Raw genomic sequence first — 23,817 nt, 5'->3', positions numbered from 1 at the left:
TACTACAGGCGATTTGTACCACACTACAGCCAAATCGCTGCCCCACTGACCGACCTGACCAAAAAGACCCAGCCAAATGCAGTTAAGTGGACTGATGAGTGTCAAAAGGCCTTTATCCAACTTAAGGCGACGCTCATGTCTGACCCTGTGCTCAGGGCCCCGGACATTGGCAAGCCATTCCTAGTAACCACAGATGCATCTGAGCGTGGTATAGGAGCAGTTCTCATATAGGAAGCAACGAATCACAACTTCCATCCTGTCGTGTTTCTCAGCAAGAAACTGTCTGAGAAAAGAAATGCTATGCCATTGTGTATGCTCTGGAAAAGCTACGCCCATATGTTTGGGGAACGTGGTTCCAGCTACAAACTGACCATGCTGCGCTAAAGTGGCTTCATACTGCCAAGGGAAACAACAAGAAACTTCTTCGTTGGAGTTTAGCTCTCCAAGATTTTGATTTTGAAATTCAGCACATTTCAGGAGCTTCTAACAAAGTAGCTGATGCATTCTCTCGTGAGAGTTTCCCAGAATCCAGTAGTTAAAAAGTGTTCTTAAAATGTAAAAGTCTGTTAGTTATATACTTAGTGGCATATGTAAAGGTGCATGCGTTGTATTAATCTGTTTATTTTAAAGTTCTAGGAGGAAATCACCGCCAGTGAGGTTCCCCACTGTCTGCAATTTGGGGGGCGTGTCATAAACAGATAGCTAAGGGTTAATGTCTCTTTCACCTGGAAAGGAGTAACCTGAAACACCTGACCAGAGGACCAATCAGGAAACAAGACTTTTTCAAATCTGGGTAGAGGGAAGTTTTGGGTGTGAGTTCTTTGTCTTGTGTCTGTGCCCTCTCGGCTCTGAAAGTGATTTTTCTATCTCCTGGCTTTCTAATCTTCTGTTTCCAAGTTGCAAGTACAAGGATAGTAAGACAATAAGTTTATATTGTTTTCTTTTGTATTTACATGTGTGTAGTTGCTGGAATGTTTTAAATTGTATTCTTTTTGGATAAGGCTGTTTGTTCATTTTTCTTTTAAGCAATTGACCCTGTATATCGTCAACTTGATACAGAGCCTATTTTTAGTGTCCTTTTTTCTTTCTTTTTATATAAAGCTTTCTTTTTAAGACATGTTGGAGTTTTTCTTTAGTGGGGACTCCAGGGAATTGAGTCTGCAGCTCACCAGGGAATTGGTGGGAGGAAGAAGTCAAGGGGAAAATCTCTTTGTGTTAGATTTACTAAGCCTGACTTTGCATACCTTCTGGGTGAGGGGGAGAGATTAGATTTCTCGGTACTTGTGTTTCCAGGACTGGAAGCAGGGAATCTCCTAGGGTCGTCCAGGGAGGGGAGCCTGGGAGGAAGTAACAAGGAAACAAGGGGAGGGGGTTATTTCCCTTTGTAATAAGACTCAAGGCATCTGAGTCTGGGGGTCCCCCAGGGAAGGTTTTGGGGAGACCACAGTGAGCTAGGCACTGTATAATTCTTAGCTGGTGGCAGCGGTACCAGGTCCAAGCTGGTAACTAAGCTTGGAGGTTTTCATGCTAACACCCATATTTTGGACGCTAAGGTCCAGATCTGGGAAGAAATGTTATGACAACAGTGTTGTACACTGGTGTGGACAGGAAGATGCCATACCCAACTGGTGGATAGATATCTGAATTAGACCACGTGAATCATCATGGGAACTTTAAAATCAGCACCGCTAATGTGGCTTTCTGTATTAGCAAGCATCAAACCTCCAGCTATCTGTCAAGATATAGCCACAACGTGCGAACAAAAATAAGTCAAAGATTACCTGAGCTCTCCATCTGGCAGGTTTTGGACAACATATCCCAACTATTCCTGAAACTGCTGAAACCTCTATGTATCACATACAACCACCTCGTGTCTCTGGATCCGGCCAGGCAATGGCAAAGTGCCTGGAACTCATCCACCATTTCAAACAAGCACGTTACTACTGACCCAACCAGCTGCCCTCCTGGTTTCAACCAGCCATGCAGACTCTGAATCACGCTGAACTGCATCCGAACAAACCATGGAAGGCTCAGCTAGTTGACGGACATGTGGAAAATCGAAGACTCCCCTTTGAGAGACTGCAATGAGAACACCCAATCAGTCGATCACATCATAATACAGTACAGCAAATATGGATTCAAAGGTGAAATGGATGGTATCCCCAGCACCACAAAGGAGACCTTGAAATGGCTTATGGACTGACAACTGTATCTCTAGAATGTTGCTCTGCAGATGCAATATGTGTACGAGAGAGATCAATGGTGGGCAATTTAGATAAAGCAAGTGACTTTATAAGGTATATATCCTTCTTGAGCTGTAGTACAATAGCATTGCTGGGTAGCAGATGAAAAAAGGTTATTTTCAAGATACATGTGTTATCTGTGGGGCCGCAAGCTTCCCAGAATTTTTGAGCTCTGAGGCACTACACTTATCCAAAGTCCAAGACCTTCCAACGGTTCCAAAAGGACTTTTCATCACATGCACTGAAGCTGTTGAACTGCTTCTCTTTCCCATGCTGTTGCTACCATCAAAAGACATTATGAATAATGGTGTGTGGTCTGACCCTCTCTTTGATGTACCTTTTGTAGGACAAGGAGGAGCTTTAATAGAGGACTTCAGTCCAACCTGCCACATAAGACTCAAGAGGCATTTACTGCTACCCTATTCCACTGCCTCTCACTCCCCAATCCCTTCCATCACCACCACATCCACATACAGTGAGCCTCCATAACAGCACCATAGCCTGAGGATTCTCCTTCTGCAGTGCTCTGGCAGGGGGCCAGCGCATCTTCCCTCTCCCTGTAGCCCACAGTGGAACCAGCATCTCTAGAGATGCTGGGCCTGTACACCTCCCAGATAAATAATTTTAAAAGACAGCACTGTGTGCAGAAATACAAGGATGCAAGTTTCCTTTGAATGAAGGGCCTGGCCCTACAAATCTTTACTCATAAAAGTAATTCTTTCTCAAGTAGTCTCATAGAAGTAAGTGGGGCTATTCACATGAGTAAGGACTACTTGTGTGCATGCAATAAGGATTGGGCCTTTGAATGGTGGGTATTTTACATACACACAGGCTTATTGGAGGCAGAATATTTATTTCAATATATAACATTTTCATAACTCATTCAATGTTAAGCAACAGACACAATCAAGTGCCTTAAATTTCCAACAGACTGAACCTAAGAGGAGGAGTTGACCACAAGAACAGCTTTGATAGTAAGTACAAAAGGTCATTGTATATATCAGAAGAAAATAAGGCAGGCGCTCCAAAACAGGTTCTGCTTTCTTGTTATCCCAGCAGCTAGTCTCAAGTTAAATACTGTAATCATGCCAGTCATTAGTTACTGCTCAGCCTCCTGTCTCCAGCCCGGAAATTAGTCTGCTAGGAGCCCAGATAGCTGAACAAGCAGTCACGTTTTATCATATAACTGAGTCTGGGAGGCCAATCTGAAGGAAAGCTACATGTGTTATACATTAGGGGGAAATACCTAATTTAAAAGACCTTAATTTACAGAACAATAAAAACTATGCATTTGAAAATACAGTAATGTAAAAAGTAATCAAGACGAAGTCTTTTAAAACTCTAATGTGATTTATAAGGGAAGTTCATCTAAACTTTAACTATAAAATTTTAGTTTAAAAATTAAGGACTGTTACTACAAAGCTTGTTTCAGAAGCAAACTACAGAGTTTTGTTTTGTTTATTTTACTGTGGACTATTAAGGTGCCTACTACCACCACGGTACATAAGAATCAGACCTTTTTCATCATGTTGTAAAGCATAATCTTATTTTATTACTAAAGGAAAGAATGTAAATTGCAAATTGAAAAGAACAGACGTACATTATATTTTAGAGTTCTGTGTATGCTAGTTTTTTTTTAAACTACATGAGATTAATGTTTCCCATAATTTTAAAATGACCAAAATATATGTTAGGCATATTATTTTTAATGAGCAATACTGTTGCTCATGACTTCATCTTTTTTAAAAAAAATAGGAATAGATTGATCAATAGTCATACTTCATACATGGAAAACCTTTTTGAAAGACAGCAAGCATATCTAATGTTAATATAGGCTGAAATTCACCTTTTCCAGACAGTCCTCACGTACCACTTAAGTTCTCCAATACCCCCTAAATAATGGTGGCTCAGACTGAGCAGACCAAAAGGGAGAGCTGGATGCCTCTTGCATGCTACAAAGGCGGGATCATTGCCAAAGCCAGATTTATCAGCCTGAAGGTGAGCATGGAGGGTGAGCTGAGTATGTGCCCACTGCATCTGTGTACATATGCATCTTGTGGTCAGAAACATCCATATAAGGCTAGAATATTGGCCACACGGTGGTTGCATTTCTGCCATGAAACCTGCACACTCAGTTGAGGGTTGGATTCTGTCCACTCCCAGCAGTCCCTGCTGTACCCAGGCTCTGTGTAGGGACTGATGAATTTCACCCATAATGAGAAGACTTACAAACTCTAAATATATCTTCTAAGTATTTTTAAAGTTGTGCCTGAAAACACTGTTCTCTCTCTCCCCTCTCTCTTCCTCAAGAACTGTGTGTGTCCCCCTCCCGGTTTAATTTTACTAACTATATTAATCCATAGACATACATTGTTTAAAATAAACCTTGAGATCGGATCTATAATTGTTTTTTCCATCTTTAATTATTTCAGAAACTTCTAGCAGGATTGCTTTAAACTACACATCAAAAATATGCTACCACACCTATAATGTATATTGCCTGTTCATGTAACGATATTATATTACTGAGTAAGCACGCATTTAGACTGAGCAATTAATGTCAGATTAGGATCATACAGTCAGATCTTTGTTGATATTAAATGAACAAAGGAAAGCGTGTAATAGTATGATACTGGTTCTGCTTTCAGCATCAGGCTGGAAAAAAGTCTGCATGACTTCCAGAATATATAACAATATAGCAAAATTCTGCTCACAGTTCCTTCCATTGATTTAAATGGAGTTGCTTTGTACTTTTATCAGTGTTACAGAAAGCAGAATTTGGACAGAATTACTAAGGTTGACATTTTTAATTAAGCTAATTCTCTTGCTGGTCAGTTATTATATACTGCAGACTAAACCTCAGGTGATGGTGTCATCCCTATCTGGCATGCCACTCTCTGTTCCTGTATACTCAGGCTAAGGCTTTGAAAGCCACCTAAAAGATTTGGTTGCCTAAATTTTGTCCATCCAGATACCTCAGGTGGCTTTGAAAATCTGAAAGTAAAGCACCTAATGCATTGTCAGAAAGGAGATTCTGGGACTGACATCTAAAACTCAACAAAACTGTAAATACACAAGCTGGAGCATCTTCCTTTCACAGAACAACCTATTAAAAAAATTCAAAACCATTCTCAAGATTTTGGCACATTTACTCCATCAAGGGTCCCACTGAAGTCAATGGGACTATTTTCAGAGTAAGGATAGCAGAATCTGCCCCTCAGAAGGTCTCAGTCTGATCTCACACTGGTGAGAATCAGGAGCAATTCCTTTGAAGGCATTGGCATTCTGCTGAAACCAGCATAAGTGAGATCAGAATCAAGCCTATTACATTCAAGAGAAACCAAACAACAATATTCGCACACAAACACCCTCCCAAATGCAACAAAACCAATGTTTTATTATTCAGATAACAGCTTCATGTCCCTTGGGTATAACCTGAACCATTAGATTTGTATAAGAGTTTTCCCCACTCTGAACTAAAGCTGAGATTTTAAAAACAGCCTCAGGGAGTTAGGTGCTCAGCTCCCTTAGGCGCCTGTGAAAATCTAATATAAATGAAGTGCACACATTTTATCCAATGCAGAAGATTTCCACATATTTGTATAAATATCAGTATAATTCCCAACAGACTGATGCTTCATATTACTTTCCACGTTAATTAGTCTACAACAAAATATACCAGAATTAGGTCTGGAGTTCACAGTCCCCATGGGATTTACTGGATAAGCAATATATTATAATACCAAACACTAATCTAACAATGGTAACTTTTAAAATCTGATATTCAGATTGACAGCAACAGGCAATTTGACACAAAGAGCCAAATTCATCACTTATGTCACTCTGCTGTTTGTGGCAAAGTATTGTTAACCTCTAGTAATTTGACTTTCAATGTGTATTCATGGCAGGAATCAGGGCTTGCTTTATATTACTCCTGTGTCAGTTTCTTTTCCTGCTACACCTCTACCCATTGAGCATGTAAGTTACACATGCAGTGTATGCCAAATAAGTGCAAGATATATCTAAGTGGTAAAATAGTGGGTTTTCTAATCACATTTGAACACTGTCTATAATTCCCTAGAAGTTGTTCCTCCTTATACCAGGTCTGAATTTAACCCAGTATGAACCTCAAATTTAAGAAGTCTATTTTCCCTATCAATGCATGTATGTCTCCCTAGCACAAACGAAACTAAGCACTTGTCTCTGCATGAGAGAAAACTCTTAAGTTTAGGAGTTTAAAATAACATAGGATGACCCAAGATTCTTGAGGCACAATGTCACTACTTTATAAAGGGCAATATTATTGAGTATTTTAATGATAATGCATTCTAGTCATTGGCTTTTCACATCTCTGTTGCTCTCTTCTTCATTATGCTTTTTGATGTGAAAAGTTATTTGCAAACACACTGAAAATAAACTGGGCCAGAGAAAGACAAAGAACATTATTTTTGCCAAGCAAACCAGCATCAACTTTGATTAATGCTGACAGGTTAACGTTAAAGGATGTACAATTCTAGTGATTATTTTGAAAAACAGTCTTCAAAAACATTTTAAATTAGACAGTCTGTTGCGGGATATTTCAATTTTGGCTCAGTTTAATATTAGTGTTCTTTTTGTTTGCCTGACAAGTCAGAAGTATTTGGCAGTGGTAATAAACAATGTCAGATATATTACTGTTCATTTGAAAATAAAGAGAATACTCCTAGCTGTTATCTGCAACAGAAACTAAAGTATAACACATTGAGAGGAAAATATATTGTAAACCTGTTTATTGATCAACTGATTCACATTAGTCAAAAATTTTATATATGGAAATATTGTCTTTCAAGATTAATATGACTATTATCATTCAAATTCAACTAAAAACAATTTTGCTTATGTTTAGTACTAAACACTTTCAGCATTGTTGTGAGAGACATGGCTAGGACTGACATTTCTATACTTGTAATAAATAAGCTGAAGGCTTCTTCGGTAATAATAGTAAAATGATAAAATTACTAAGTTAGGTCCCAATTCAGGAAAGCACTTAAAGATGTGCATACATGCTTTCTAGAAACATGGCCTTAGGCAGTTATTATGATTTATCCATTTTTTCTTTTTTTAAATATTTCTTTAAGGCACTCTCACATCAACATAAATAGTGCTATATATTTCCCTTAAACAATTCCTGTATGGAAAGCTGGGCCAAATTCTGCTTAGTTACAATTACACCTCCTCCCCGATATAACACTGTCCTTCGGAGCCAACAAAATCTTACTGCATTATAGGTGAACTTGCTTTGACCTGCTGGAGCGTGGCTTTACCGTGTTGTATCCCAATTCATGTTATATCTGGTCGCTTTATATCAGAGTAGAGGTGTATATGGTTCCAGTGCAATCAAACAGATCTGCCCTGGTGCACTCAGCGTAGCTGACAGCAGGGTTTGGCCAACTGTCTAGTGACTTTACATAAAAGATAACGAGAAATCTGTAAGAACTCAGCTTTTCCTCATTCACAATGAAAACACTAATTTTCTGCTTGCTTATCAGATAGGCTATAGTCACAAAGGAAAGAAATGTATTTTGAACAACAAAAGGCTTATTAGAAACTTGCTTGCAGATTTGTTTATTCCTTTCTCTCACTGTTTTTCTTACCTCTTTCGCACTGAGGGCCAGTAAATCCATACACGCATGCACAGCGGTTGGGTCCAATACAACGTCCTCCATTCTGGCAACCATTTTCACAGACAGCTGTGTTTGAAAAAAGTTGAAATTCTGATGTAATATTAATAGTATATCTTTGTAATCTATTTAAAATAAAGTTAATAAATATACCCCATTGGCATTAGTACAGAGGAGCAGCTAGTCAAGGCTAAAAGACAGTTTTCAGTCAAATCTGCTCAAACTCTTCAGACTGAAATTTTTCGTACTTACTATCAACCTAAGGGAGATGTTTTGTTCATTCATAACTCAAGAACTATTGGCTATACAAAGATCAAATTGATTTTACCCATTAAAAACTTATCATTAGGATTAGTTTCCCCAAGTTTTTTTTTTTAAAGTAAAATTCCTTAAAACATTTATGAAATCTGAAAAGTGCCATTGTAAAAATGAGGATCCATGTTTATTAGAGATGGTAGGAAATTTTTGACGAAAATAAAATTTCAATGAAAACAAAATTATTTTTGATCTTTTTATTGTTTTCTGATGAGCTCTAATGTTAAAGTTCTTCCAATTTACAGTCTTCAATTTACAAGTAAAAATATTTTTCAAACTGCCCTACAAACTCAATCTGGACCTGAAAACCCAAGTTGGGTCCTTTTCTTCTTACATATCGTCCCTAGTAATAAAAGATTTTGCAAGCCAAATTCCACCCTCACTTGCACCTGTTTAATGTGCTTAATTTTAAGCACGTGCTAGAAAGCTCTGCTGAATGGGGATAGAATTAAGTAGCTGCTTAAAATTAAGCACAGGCTTAAGTGCTTTGCTGAATAATGGCTCTGGCTGTGCAGCACTAACAGGCACAAATAGTAGTAAGAACTTATTTTTGCCACAAAGTTAGCAGACACAACTTGAATACACACAAGAATCACAGTTGTTCAATGAAAAGATGCCACTTTTACATATTTTGGTTTTAGAGTAGAACCATATTTTAATGCTTGGAACTCTGTCTTGAGCTCAACTCCTGGGCTGCATAGGAAGAGCATCGGAGGTGTGTGGGCAAAAGTGGCTTAAAGTCGACTGGGTTTTCCTGCTTCTGAGGCTGATAAACAAAGTTTATCCTCAGGCAAGACTTAAAGCAGCCTGAAGGCTGTTGTAAATTCCCCTGGTTGTCAATGATGCCTAGGAACCTTTCTGGCAGTCGGGGATTGCTAGAGCACATATGTCTTCCTGAGCCATCCCCGCCTCCCCAGCCACACTCCTGTACAGGCAACTGAGGGGAGGCAAAGAGGTGGAGTACAAGCTGCTACTGCAGTTCCACAGACCTACAGGATCCCTTTACACAAGCAGAGGCCTCAAGTGGCTGGATCAACCAAAGCAGTTTTACTGCACCATGGAATCATTTGTTAGACACCAAGATAAAGTTTAATTGGGAAGGATTCCCTTTCTAACTAGTTACATAACCTCTATATATTCATGCAGTCTTTAGTTTTTTCAGAAAAATCATAATTTTTTAAATATATAAACTAGTTTCCCAAAAATTAATGCTATAATAATTATATTCCACCCTGGGGTATGTCAGTTATCCCCGACCTGTGGGGTCTCAACATGAGTAAGCTTGCTAGGATGGGGTACTTATAATGGCAAAGGTATCAGAAACTCCAACTTTACCAGCGAGTATGCAGACAGACAGTGCAACCCCAAAAATAGGCAGTGCTGGCCAGAAGTGAGCATGGCTAGGACACCTGGGAGATCCATTGAGTCATCATATCTCCAGGTAGCCGCCACTAATGAGTCACCTAAGGTGTTCTGGTCAGAAATTAAAGCTATCTACTTTGATGCAGATCACTAGAAATATCATGTGCCTTCTCCAATAATAAATCTACTGGTGAGTTACAATTTGCACACACAAACCATGTACAAATTTGGGTGAATCAAACAATGAATGTCCTAAAATCCATTAGAATCCAATCAATGTCATATATATTCTTGAAACAATGAAGTATGAACTTCCTAGCAAAATAAGTGATGTTGCTCGTATACAGCAATTCTCTCAGAGCAACCTTTCCTTTTTTAGCCTGCAAGAATTTTCACTGGGCCTCTAGGAAAGTATGCATTTATAAATAGAATACTACTGTGAAAAAGAGAGTTCAACTATCATACTGAAAAGATTAATTTTAGTGTCTTAAATCAATTCTGCCTAATTCAGGGCTCACTATTTCCAAGGCTATACTGCTCTGAGCAGAAATATCAGGTGCTCTGAAAGAACAGATTGCAACTACAGGACAGTTCCACTGTCTTTACAACATGCCTGAGCAACAGCAAAGAGAGATTCTGGTCTTAAAGCTTCTAGGCAGTCTTCCAACTAAGGTCCCTAGAGCTTAGGGACAGGTTATAAAGCACTTGACTACCCTGTGCCAGAACAACTCTTTGTTAAATCTTTTACATTGGAAAAAATGCACATATAGTCCACTTCGACTGACCTCTATATTAGAAAGGGAAAGACATAAAAATGTAGTATTATCTAGAAGCGCAATAAAGCTCTTATTTCTTATCAAGGCCTATAAAACTGAATTACTTTTCACTCAAGATGTTGGTCCCATGTATTAAATGAAGCAACTTCTGTGTTGCTGTTATAGCACGCAGTGGATGAATTACAATATTTTGTGGAAGAAGGGTTGTTTTTTTTTTAAATCTCAAAATGAATCACAATGAAGGTTTAATTTAAATATATTTATGTTACAATTTAAACATGACTTTCAGTCCTATGTCTAGAGGCCAAATCCTGAAGCCCTAACTAAAGCCCTGATCCTCCAGTGTGCTCTGTGCAATCCAGGGATTTGCGCATGCGCAGCTCTTTGCAGATCAGTGCTCAAGGATCCAACCCGACTCCCATTGACTGGCCTGAGTAAGACTCTCTAGGGTTTATGCCCTAGGCTTTAAAGCAATAAAAAAAGCACTTTTGCTACTGAGGATCCCTTAGAACTATCTAATTCTCATGGGAAAAGTACCCCAAAATCATCATAAAAATGTGAAAAGTCATCTAATATATCATGACACATGCAAGGTTGCTCCATGGAATGTTCCCCAGTGCCTTGCCCAGGTTTCAATGGGGCTGTCATTATTTCTTTAAGATGATCTTCCACTTATGTCTCCATCATAGTTTTTTTCTTGCTATTCAATGTAAGTTTTCTTTTTACTTCATTCGCTTACTCCTACTTGCTTACCTACCGACTACCTTATACAATTCTCTTTTATTGATAGTCTCACCTCTCAAGGACTCGAGACAGTAGCATAGTTGCAGCCCCATCTGGTCCACATAGCAAGGGACTTCTGTATTACATCGTCAGACATGGCACAATGTCTCTGCCTATGTAACCTTATGTATAGAACTGGATTCTTTTGTTCTCCTATACACGCCAAGCTACTCAAATGAGCAAGGATTGTAGGATTGATCCCTGCTTGTCAAATTTAAGCATGAAACAGAAGTTACTTACGTTGTCCACAGTAAGTTCCAATGTACCCCTTCTGGCACTGGCATTGGTCATCTGCACAAGTACCACCATTCATGCATCTGATACTGCACTGCTGTACTACAAAAGAACACATATACACACACAAATTAATTTTCATATTATAATAGGCTTCCAAAAGTGGCTAACAGTAAAGTCATTCAAAAGCACATATACACATAATACACATTTGAACGGAGATAGCCATTTAAAGAACGTGTACATATGCCTACATTTGTGTGACAAATTATCAAGACATTTAAAATAAAATCTACGGAAAATAACTTCTCCAATCATATATGGCACAACTTGCAAAACCTACATATCTAGAAGGATTTTGAAACCCACTTTTCATGCAAAAATTCAGAATTAGAAAATTGTATTACAAGATGTGTATGTATTCAAGGTCTCTATATGTGTTTGTCATATCACTCAGCTAGCAAGGCCTACTGATGAAACTAAAGCAGTAAGTATAAATTATATATTTGTATACATGATGACTATTTTTAAGGCATTTGTTCTATACATTAAAGTATTTTTGAAAAAATGGATGCTTATTGTAGATCAGTTTAAGAGAGCTCTCTAAAAGCAATGCAAATATTTTAAGTCCTTACTAGATTTTGATCCACAGGTAGGTGATATTTGTCCACTGGAGCAAGTGCACATATTAGGACGGGAACAAAATCCATCACCACAACTATTTCTACAAATTGCTGAGGAAGAAAGCATTTAAGAAGACTGTGAATAGCAATGTTTTCAGAATTAAGTTATAAAAGAAATGCAGGTTAATGAACCAAACTCATAATTTATTGTTTGAAACAAAAGTAAGTCAGAAAACATGCGTGCCTTGAACCAAGCCAGAAAATTGCTTAATTCAGAGATGCAGTTAAACAATATGTTAGATATATGCCAAAAAAAACCCCTCAAAAATAGTAGAAAGAGTTGTTTTTTGGTAAATCATTTCTGTGATCAAATGCAAAACAACACTCTGAAGATGGAAAGGACCAAAATATAACTCTCCAAATAGTAGTCTTAAAATGGAAAACAAAACCAAAAACAAACAAACAAACAAACACTTTTTTTCCTAATTAGAAACAACAGCCTCCAAAACAGGCAATAGAATAGAGTAAAAACTATAAGTTTTAGACAGAATGACCTAAAGACAGTCCAAGTAGGAAACTGAGATGTGACTGCACATGATGCCCTCTCAAAACAAAAGCACTACATATTACAAATTCAGGTTATTGGACGGGTTTTGTTTGGGTCATGTATTTTAAAAAATGTTAATTTAAAAATGATTTCAGACCTCATTGTGGAGAATTACTTATCCTTTCCTGATTAAAGACAGATTTTAAAACTCAAGCTGACCTTTTGAGGAAGGACAGTGGTTCATATTTAGGTTCATATCAGATGTGATATTATCCCGTTAAATAAACCTTCCTATAAAGAATTAATGAAATCAGGCAAACACACAAACACTTCCATACTGTCTTTAGGACTGTAGTTTTATGAAATTCTCTGGGCAGTACATACATGTTATGTAATGGGCTGTGCTAATATTAACCATCTATTGCTATCTTCATGCACGCATATTTCCCCGCTGACTCTAACGGATGTTCCACTCACAGAACAACTATAGAAGCATGAAAATGCTAAGGGCCAAATCCTGAACTCTGTCCTGATTAAGGCCATATAAGTGTTGCGGGGGCGGGGGGTTGTACAAGCCCCAGAACATTAGTGGAGCCAGCACCCCACACAAACACCACTGAAGAACAAGTTATCGTAGGAGACAGTACACATGCAGAGTTCAAATATAGATGACCTCAGGCCCCATGGTTCTTGGGAGACCCACATGCTCTGAAGGCCTAACACCTCCACTAGTTTTGTGGGAGTGGGAAAGAGATAGAAACCCTGTTCTTCCTAATGGAAGAATACAACGGAAATTTTTAGTGTGCAACATTGCTTTCCTAGCCCCTACCTAAGAAAGCCCAGATAGGAACTGCATCTGTCCCAGAATTTTGTATCCTGGGTTCAGACTTAAGAAAAAATGTTAATGAAATGAGAAGAAATCTAACTTTCTTATCAAAACAAAAATAAAGTATATTATTTATTTGGCTAATGGAGCAAGAAAATACATTCTCTCTAGGAGACTTATCAACTTTCTTAACACCTTTCCCCTGAAAATAGAAGCTCCTTATCAAAGCCAAACTAGGCACGATTTTTCACATGTGCTCCTTGAAATTCTCTATTAAAGTCACACAATCCCTAGCTCACATTTGCAGACCATGGACACTTCTAAACCTCTCACTTCCATCTATGAATATGTTGTCCTTGCACAACCTTACCTTCTGCTGACCTAAACTTCAATGAATTTGATTCAGAAAAATGTTATATACAGTATCTCTATAATTGGATACATTCATTACAAAATGATAGAAGTACTCAGAGACCTTGCAACCAAATAACCGGATTATAGTTTCTAAACTGATGAACGCTTTTAGACAGAAGTTGCAATGCAGTGTGATGTCTCAGTTAATATGTGCTGAAATTAACTCTTTTCAAGGAATACATGACAAATTGTTAACCTAGCCTACCAAAAATTCAACTAAACCTCATTCATATAACCCCCAGGCTAAATTCCACCTGACACATTATCAGTAAATAGGATTCTCATGGTTTCCCAAGAATTGGGATGGGTAAATTAAATAGTTCCACCTCAAGAGACTCTTTTCCAAGATATCTAAGCAGAGAGAGTTCAGCTCCTAACCTGACATCATAGCAATATAACAGCAAAACCAAATTAAAAATAAAGCAGAACGAAAACCTTGTTGGCAAAGGAGTCTTCAGGTGCCATTTGAGCCATAAACACATGCTTCTTCCTCTTTACTGTCCTCAGACAGTTACCACAACAAAAACCTTGAACAGATTTTCTTCACAGAAAACTTATTCATCTTTATCATTCCAGTAGACTCAGAAAGAGGACATGTTGAGTCTGATATTCAAAAATCAGAATATATAGATACCAACTCTTTTATAGGAGTTGGGGGTAGAGAAGCTGAACAAATATCACTATCTAACGGGGCAGATTTGGAAAAAAGATCATTGAAGAAATTCCCATTGGAGTGGAGAGGAAGAGAGAATTCACTTGAATTCACTGTTTTGTTAAAATTAGTAGCACTGCCTTGATTAATGCAAAAAACAAAAACAAAAACAAAACAAAACAGAATCCTTTTTAATTGTCTAACTGAAAAGCAAGAGTCAGGCATCTGAATGTAATACATGGCCAACACCAGAGACCCAGAGTTGATTTTTTAAGTCATTTATTAACCCACAGAAAAATGGGCCGGCTCAATTTCCTGAGTAAGGCCAAGTCTACACTAGAAAGTTTTCACAGTATAATCATGTTGGTTGGTTAGGGCATGATTCTTTACGTTTTTTAAAACTGGCAAAAAGCCCCAATGTAGGTGAATTTATATTGGCAAACAACAAAACAAAACAAAAACAAAAAAACCACAACGCTTATTTCATTTGGGGAACTGGTATAAGCTATATAGGCAAAAGAACTCTTTGCTGGCACAAGATGAATCTCCATTGGGGTACAGCTAGCGGAGCAGCCATTTAGTTTGAACAGAAAAGGCTGTAACTACAAAGTGTTCTAAAGGAGTCTCTAGTCACAACACAAGCAGAGTATGAATGTAGAAATGTGTTCCTAAACTATTTCATAATCAAAAACATCTATTAAAAACAGCATCATGTACAAGACATTTACCCAATCTCGTAGTCATTTTGGCCCAATTTCTGCACCACTGAGGTCAACAGGACTTTTATCCTGAGTTCAGTGGGAGTAGGATAGGGTCCTTTGAGCAAATAAGTCACACAAGTCAAATTCAAATTTAGCTTGTGAATAGATTCTAGGATCAGGCCCTTAGTATGTACTACTGGGCAGATTTTTAGAGATTACAATGAGAATTTAAAATTTGTCCTTACATGCTGTTCATAAAATTTACATTAAAGTAACTTTCAGAATCAACCATTAACCACAAAAACAGGATTAAGCACACTCAGGTGCTCCTATTATTCAACAGCTAGTTTGGTACTGCTATCTTCTGAATTTGTAATTATCCTTTCTTTCCCTGTAAAACATTAAGGTAAACCTAAGATCAAGAATATCTGGCATAGTTGGAGATAATGTTAACAAAACTGACTTAACTACGTAAAATAAACCAAAGTGAGAAAGCCAGTAGTCATGTGCTGCCAAGGGAATGGCCTCAATGACATGGCAGGTCTTTCCATCTCTAACTTCTATAAACCAATGGATTTTCCTCCCATCCCCCACTGAATGTCTGATTTGTTAGACGAGGCATTGCAAAGCACATCACAGTAGAACTGGAGAGCAATGTGTTCTTGAACTGCAAAATTTTATGTATTTATTAGATAAGAAAGTAACCCAAGCTAGTCAAAGGGTAGGATGAGTAGGTGCAGTTTTCATTAAAGCTGAAGTTCAAAGAGCAAAAAGCACACTTCTAAAATGGACAGTAATTTAAACAGACAAAACCCCTTAAATTTTATATTTCCTTTTTAGGGAGACAACTTCTCTTAAGTAGACTGCTCAGCAGACTCCTTTTTTTGCCAAACTATTTCAACAATAGCCAGATCTGTCAGCACAAAATTTAGCATGACCAGAGCAATAATCATTGAGCCTCCATGCTTTACAACTATTAAAACATAACTAAAAATGACAAGCAGGAAAATAAGTGAACACACCTGGATAAGAAAAACTTTCCAATCGTATCATTATACTGCAATTCCAAATTTACCACAGAAATTTTAGAAAACTTCAGATCCCATTTGCTTGATTTTTTTTTCAGCATTGATCACTTAATTTACGATTTTTTTAAAACTAAATTGATCAATGTCTCTTGGCAAATCACTGTATTTTATTTGAGGCATTCCTAAGATTTCCATTATAGGAACTGTGAGCCACTAAATCTATCATTTCATTTTTGAAGTGTAACCTAGGAGTCTGAACTTGCCAAAATGAATTACAAGATATATTCCACTATCTTATACCGGATGCAGCAGAAAAATTCAGAGAAAATTATTTCCTATGAGAATGTAAAAACCAAAAGCCAGACACTTACGAACAATACACTGATTTCCTCCAGGGAGCGTTTTCCATCCAGGGCAACAGTAGGAGTGGAATCTAGAGCCACATACGTTTGGTCTGTCACATACATACAAATAAATGTGCACACAAAAATGTCAGTCATTGGAAAGGCACATCCAGGTTTTTTACATATGCAGTAAGGAAATAATCTACAGCCCACGTACAACAAAACAAAAACTGTATGAACTGCTAAACAAAAGCAAACAACTCCCCTCCCTCCAAATAATAAAAAAAAAAACAAAGAAAAAGCACCTTCCACCACTACCTTAAACCAAAATTCCTCCTCAAACCAAACAAAACGATCCTCTTTTGCAAGCACATCGTTTAACATGCAAAACAGAGCCTAACTCAAAAGTTTTTTTAAGGCTGTAATACCAATGATCACAAAATTGAAGCAGTATTTGTTACTTGTTAATAGCACCACTTTTTCACATTTACCTTCACGTGCAAATAACTATTTTCAAACATAATCACAGTATCTAAGAGGCTATTTTTTAAAATCGTGGCCAAAATCTAGAATTAAAACGACACTGAATTGTAGTTATGAGTCTGAAAGGAAATGTCATGTGTGAAGAAGACAAGACAAGAGCTACCGGTTGCGGTTTTGAAGTGGGGAGAGGTTCCATGGAGACCACTGTGAATTGCGCGAAGGTAGCGGTGTGGGGATTCCACTGAGATGTTGGGGAATAGGGCTTGCCTGGGGCTGTGGACTGCCTGGAGGGATTGCGGGATGTATCGCTTTAGTTGTGGGGGTTACATGGAGCTGCTTGTGGACTGCATGGAAGTGCTTGTGGCGCTGTGTTGCAGAGAGGTGGGCGGGAAGGGGCTGCTCTGGGGTGGCTATGCTGCATTGTGTGCAGGAGCTGTGAGTTGCATGTTAGTGCGTTTGCGGTGAAGTGCTTCCTACCCCCTGAGCACATCCTGCTGGCCTCTCCTGCGGACCCGGCTGGTTGCGGCCCCTGCTCCCTCCTCCCGATTCTCCGAGTTTGGGTAGATGGCGTCTGATCCCCCCACGGGCCGGACCTGCTGTTGCTTTTGCTGCCCGGCTGCTCCCTGCACCCACAGCACGACACAGCCCAGCCACAAGCAATAAAGCTGCGGGCAAAGCCCGCGCCGTCTCCCCATCCTGCGACTAGACAACTGCAAAACCCGAGCAGGAGGGAGGCCGGGTGCAAAATAATTAAACTTCCACTCGGCGGGCGCCTTCAGGCCGCAGCGCTCGGCAGCTGGGGTGCCGCTGCTCCTTCTTTCCCTGCCCGGGAGGGACGGTGCTGCAGCCGCCTCTTCCAAAGAGCCTTCAGCAAGCCGCGGGGAGAGCACGCGCCGGGGCGCCGCGGGCTCCACGCTGCATCGCTCCGCAACGCGCTTCGTATTTACAAAAGAGCGGGGACCGAGGTGAGCTTCAGCCCGGCCCCGCGAAGCTCCCGGCACCCCCAGGAGTCACTAGGGCAAAGCCAGGCTGCACCGAGCGCAGAGCAATCCCGGCCGAAGAGCAGGCGGTTTGACAGACGGATCCTGGAGAGGCGGCGAAGCCAGGAAGGTGAAGGGGCCCCGGACGCTGCAGCCGCGGGCTGGAGTGCTGCTCTGCGGAGGAGCGAGCTGAAGGATGCGAGGCGCTGAAGGGTTTTGAGGCAGGGCGGCCGCCTGCCTGTCAGTCAGCGGGGAGCAGAGCGCAGCTCCCAGCACGTGGGAGCGCAGCAAGGAGGGCGCGGGGCTGCAGCCAGGGGGAGATGGGTGGGGAAGAGGAGGGGCTGAGAACGGGCGGGAGGAGGGAGAGGTGCAGCGGGAAGAGATGGGGAGGTGGGGGGAAGGAGGAGGGGTTGCGGGAGAGAGGAAGTCGGAGAGGGGGATGGGCGAGGATGAAGTTATAAGAGGGAGGCGGGGCAAGGAGACTGCGAGCGGGGTTCCCGTGGTGTCCGTCCTTTCATTTCACGGGCCGCTTGCCCCCCGGTTCCATGACTTCGCCTTTCTCCCCCTCGCGCCTCGGGGCGGCTCGGTGCAGCGAGCGCTCAGGAGACGGCGCTGTGGCGGGGGCCCTCTTGGAAAGGAAAAGCTGCCTTGGTCCCTCGCTTGCTTGCTTTCCTTAGCAACCGTTTGGGTAGCGGGGACCCTCTCCTTCCACGTGCCAGGGCGCGTTAGAACCACGTGTGCAGAGGTGCTCCCCAAGCGAAGTCCGCCCCTTCCCCTATAGGGATTTATTTCTCTCTGAGGCACAGAAGTGGATCTCGAACGCACCGACACTCACATGCAAGAAGACCACAGACCTGATTACATAAGGGGCATTGGGGGAGGTGGGCAGAACTGCAGTGCAGCAGCCCCTTCGGTGGCGGGAGCCGTCCTGCAGCTGAGGTCTGTTGAGGAAATTGGACAGTTAGCTGCGGTGAAAAGGGCACGTAATTGCGCTCTTTCCGTCCCTGACCTTTTGCCTGACTTTGTTCTAATTTCAGTCCAGCGGGAGGAGGGGTTGCCTTGGGGAGCCCAGACAATGAATGTTTATTCTTCCAGGAGGCCTGCGGTTGAGTAGCTAAACCTCGGCAGTTAAATGAGGACACCAGTAGCGCTCTAGAGGGGAATCAGATTTTCATCTTTTGTCCTTTTTTAACCTTGTGTATTTGTATGAGAGTTTAGTGACTTCTCTGGAAGGCCAGGATAATAACAAGTTATGATCTGCAAATCTTTCTTTACTTTGCTTAAATGTTTCTGCTTGTTGAGGTTCCTTTGTGTTTCCATTTCAAATAAACCTCAAACATCAAAGCAAGAATCAGCTTGTTTACCCGATTTCTTGTCTCTGTTTGCTTGGTTTCCACCCAAACCCAGAAACACACCTAGATTTGTTGAAAATTGAACAAATGCTCAAAAACTGGGGTGGGTTCACCTTAAAAGTTTGAGAGTCTGACCAACCTAAACCAGGGGTGAGTAGCTTTGTTTTCTACAAACATTTGTCATTGCTCTCATAGTAAATGGGGGACATTCAGTTTTCTTAGTTTAATCGTTCAGGCCTGAGCAATTAAAATGCTATTGAGGAAGACTTCTCACAATATCATGGCTACTACTGTACCTTGGTACTTTTTCCAAGTAGCTTCTGGCTACCTGCACAGAGCTAGCAATTTTTACTTCTATTTTCAGGTGGGAAAGAGATGCAGAAAGGATCATAGGCAACAACTTACATGGGCCCAGGATGCCAGTACTCCATCGATAGTCAAGAACGTGAGCCCAGCTCCACCAATGTTTGGGTTTAAATTTTCAGAGCCGTCCTGCTGTCCCTAGGTTGGACTAGGGCAACCTCCCTGGGCTCTGCACTTTTGGGGGCCCCCTGCTTCATAGGGTGCCAGTCTAGGGGATGCCAGGAACTGGCAGAGCAGCAGGGGCTGGGGGCAGGATACTTGCTGCTGGTGCCAAGCTCCCTGTTAACTTCCCAGGCCACCCTAAACCCTGCATCTCCCTGAAGCATGGGTCCCCCCACAGTCCAACCTATGGACAGGGGTGGCACTGCTTGGGATGCATTTGAGGCACCACCAAAACCTGGCACCCATGAAAGGGATGAGGATTATACCCTTGCAGTAAAAACTGTCCTTCAGTCTGAGGTTGGGTCACACCTTCTGAGGGGAAAAATGGACCTTTTGAGACAGTATCTGCCTTCAGAGGCTGAAGGAATCACTGCCATTTCAAATTAATGTAGGGAAGAATACTGTGTTACCAACCAAACGTTGTCAAAGGTCTAGTTCTTCTAGAGCTAGGTCATTATAATTATGTCCTCCACTGACCCAGTGCAGGCAAGAGGATCTGAGTGCCATCATTGTCAGGAGGCATTGGAGACGGATCGGTTATATGCTTTGGATGGAAACTGGTTCCATCACCAGAGTAGCAATAAGATGGACACTTGAAGACAAGTGAAAATGAGGCTACCCAAAAATAACATGGTGAAGAACTGTGGCAGCCAAGCTGAAAAACCCATGGCACAGCTGGGGAGCCATTGAAAGACTTGCCAGAAACAGGAGTGGAGGTGTTTGTTGCTGCGCTAAACGCCAGAAGCGTAATAGGAACAGGATGATGATCAAAGTAGACTGTCACAGTGACTCTTAATTCTCTTCTCCAGCTTCAGCATGGTATACAGAGATCTTGTAACAGATGAAGCTGGAAGGAAAATAGCTAGACAGCTAGTAGCTGAAGTTCTATGCCATATCTTACCAATAGTGACAGATCATGAAATCTTATTTCCTATCTGAGCAGAAAACAGTCAAGTCTCAATTTTGATATATCAAACTGTTCCCTTTAAAACTGGCTAGTTTAGGGATGTATTCTTTTTTTCCTAACTACTTGACTTTTTCCAAAAACGATCCTTTATTGGGGAAAAGAGCAGGAGAAGTATATATAATCCTAGTTTATTAGTAGTCTGAAAATAGTGCAAAGTGTGATTTGTCATACTATTACTTTAGTAAAATAGGATCCATATAAGTTTGAGCTGTTGGCCATATGATCATTTTTAATCTTGAACAGGATGTTCTGTGTCCATATTTGATTAGTGAGCTTAAATACATATTCACCCACATTATTTACTTAGATATATTAAAAGCATCTATCCAAGTCTAGATGCCTATACAACTATTAAAAAAGTACACATGCCAACAGACTGTCAGCATAAAAACTAACCCTTTTCTCTAGGAATCCTTACCCAGCTTGCTTTTATTTTATAGAATTGAGAACCTTTTATAGAATTGAGAACATTTGAGTCTATAGTGGAAGAACCCTGTGTTTTAGAAAAAGTCTTCCATTTAATTTAAAGTCACTTGCCTGAACAAGGGCTGAAGGATTAGATCCATAATTTTTCAGTTTATGTACATTTGATACCATATTTGCATACATTTAGTCATTTAAAACTTAAAATGGCTACTGTGATTAAAATTATATATATAATAAAAAAATAATTTGGCTAGCAAAGTTTCCCTCAGTACAGTATAAGTATTTTTAAATGGGTGCAAAATATACAGTAAAATAAAAATACTGAAAAAAGTAAATTGTGAAATTGTATTCCAAACACATGGAAATTTTTGGGATTTATATTTCAATCCCAAAAAAGTCTGTGGGGTTGTTTTTGGTGGGTCACTCCCACTTTCAACGGAGCAAATTATGACTTATCTATTGAGTCTCAATAAGACTCAGGTACTAAGTGCTTAAGTCACCTTTTAATGTTGGAATTTGGAGCCTAATGTCACACAGGGTACATCTACACTGCAATAAAAAAATACCCACAGGTGGCTGTTATCAGATGGCTCTTGGGGCTATAAAATTGCAGCATACACGTTTGGGCTCAGGCTGGAGCCCAGGCTCTGGAATTCCAGGTTCAAAAGCCTGGGCTCCAGCCCAAGCCCAAATGTCTATTTTGTTTTATAGCCCCACAGTCTGCACTAGCCATGAGTTTATTATTTCAGAGTAGACATACATTGAGTGCTCTTATGTGGAAGCATGACTGACTACTATCAGTGTGCCAATGACTCAGAAATCTAGTTTGTTTTTCTAATGAGCTATCTCAGGCTTTGTCAATGTCCAGATGTTATGTTAAAATCAACATGGCCAAAATTGGGCTCTTGAACTTTTCCTGTCCATTCTCTTCCTTCTCCAAAACTGTAGCCACCACCACCACCAGCCTCACTGTTACTCAAGCCTGTAATGTGGATGTCATCTGTGTCCTCTAGGTGGATCCTCACATTCAGGCCTTTTCTTCTTTGTCCACACAGCTGGAACTCTTTCACCATACAGTTTCCATTTTAACCGCTGCAACCTCCTCATTTAGGACTTTGTGTACTGCAACCTTGCTTGACTCAAGTCTATTCAGAATGCTGTTGCCAAGATGATTTTCCTGGTCTCACACTCCTGACTACAACAGCCCCCTCTGGGTATGTCTACACAGCACTTAAAAACCTACACCGCTGGCCTATGCCAGCTGACTCAGACTTACAGGGCATGGACTAAGGGGCTGTTTAATTGTGGTGTAGATGTTTGGGCTCAGGCTCAAGCCTGGGCTGCAGAGCTCTGTGAGATGGGAGGGCCCTGGAGCTTGAGCTGTAGCCTGATTCCAAACTATCTATGCTGCAATTAAACAGCTCCTTGGTGTAAGCCTGAGTCAGCAGGCAGGACCAACCGTGGGTTTTTAATGGCCATGTAGATATACCCTCTGAGAGTCCCTCCACTGGCTCCTACTTCACCTCAACACCCTGATTCAAGATTCTAGTCTTTCAGGCCTTTCATGATTTAGCCCCACTCTACCCTATGAGCTAGTAAAACAATCAGGAGAGATATTGAAGGAGGGAAGTGAGGAAAAAAAAAATCAGACAAGAAGGTAGACATTAACAGAACACAAGGGAAGGAAAGGAGATTAATTTAAAATGAGAAAACAAAGAGAAAAGACACTGAAAAGATTCTGCTATATACTCCAATCCTTGTGTATATAGCAGAAAGAACCAACCAATGAAGGAAGAGAAACAGAACAAAAGGGAGACATAGTGAATTAACAAAATACAACTTTATACAAAAGATCAGAACCAGATTCTGCCACCTTCTACTGATTGCAATGGGGCTACTTGCAGAGCAAGGCAATTCCTCAATGTGAGTAAGAGTAGCAGAATTGAGATCTTTATGTTTGTTATTAATAAATGTTTGATTACACAGATGGATATGATACATACAGCTCTTGTAAACTGAGGTGAGGCATGTCTTCTACTAATCAACTTATAATTGACTAGTCTCTTTATAAGCCCAGCTTGATTTTGCAGATATATTTTACTTAAGTGAACTTTATCCCTTCTCTCTCTCCCTTGTACCCATCTGTGGTGATGTTGCCTGTGTTTCTTGCAACCAATCTGTCTCTGTTAACAGGCTCAGAGCATTGACAGGTTTGTTAAAACTGATAACTGGTGTGGTGGTATTAGTGATAGTATAAGTGTGGTGATACTTGAGAAAGCAACATCTTATTACTTAAAGTTATTCACTTGCATATATGCAACTTTGCATTCACAAGAATTACAAAACAGTGAAATAAAAATAATGTGGTATTAAAGTGAATCAATTTACCCCTTTTCACCAATGTCTAAACATTTCTGCAGGATCATTTCCTCAGAATTCATGATCTTTTTTATCCTTGCTGTCAAGTGATCTTGCTCATTCCACTGTTAGATTTTCCTACCCATTTTCATATAATGTATTACCTCATTTTCTGTCACCACTGTACTAGTACTTTACAAATTCTTCATTGCCATATG

The 23,817-nt window shown here is 40.3% G+C and overlaps 1 protein-coding gene across 1 annotated transcript in view; it reads right to left on the bottom strand.

The window, feature by feature from the left end:
- FBN2 (fibrillin 2) overlaps nucleotides 1-18,219 on the bottom strand; it is a 275,441-nt gene extending 257,222 nt beyond the window's left edge. Inside the window, 5 exon segments of the mRNA XM_030567977.1 lie at nucleotides 7,877-7,972; nucleotides 11,380-11,475; nucleotides 12,009-12,107; nucleotides 16,536-16,618; nucleotides 17,469-18,219. Coding sequence (XP_030423837.1) covers nucleotides 7,877-7,972; nucleotides 11,380-11,475; nucleotides 12,009-12,107; nucleotides 16,536-16,618; nucleotides 17,469-17,686 — 592 coding nt within the window. The 5' untranslated portion in view covers nucleotides 17,687-18,219.
- Nucleotides 18,220-23,817: the final 5,598 nt, after the last annotated feature.

Source organism: Gopherus evgoodei, chromosome 6 (assembly GCF_007399415.2).
Source record: "Gopherus evgoodei ecotype Sinaloan lineage chromosome 6, rGopEvg1_v1.p, whole genome shotgun sequence".
NCBI classification, from domain to species: Eukaryota; Metazoa; Chordata; order Testudines; family Testudinidae; genus Gopherus; species Gopherus evgoodei.
The sequence above is the reverse complement of the archived record's forward strand: the minus strand, read 5'-3'. Positions and strand labels throughout refer to the sequence as shown.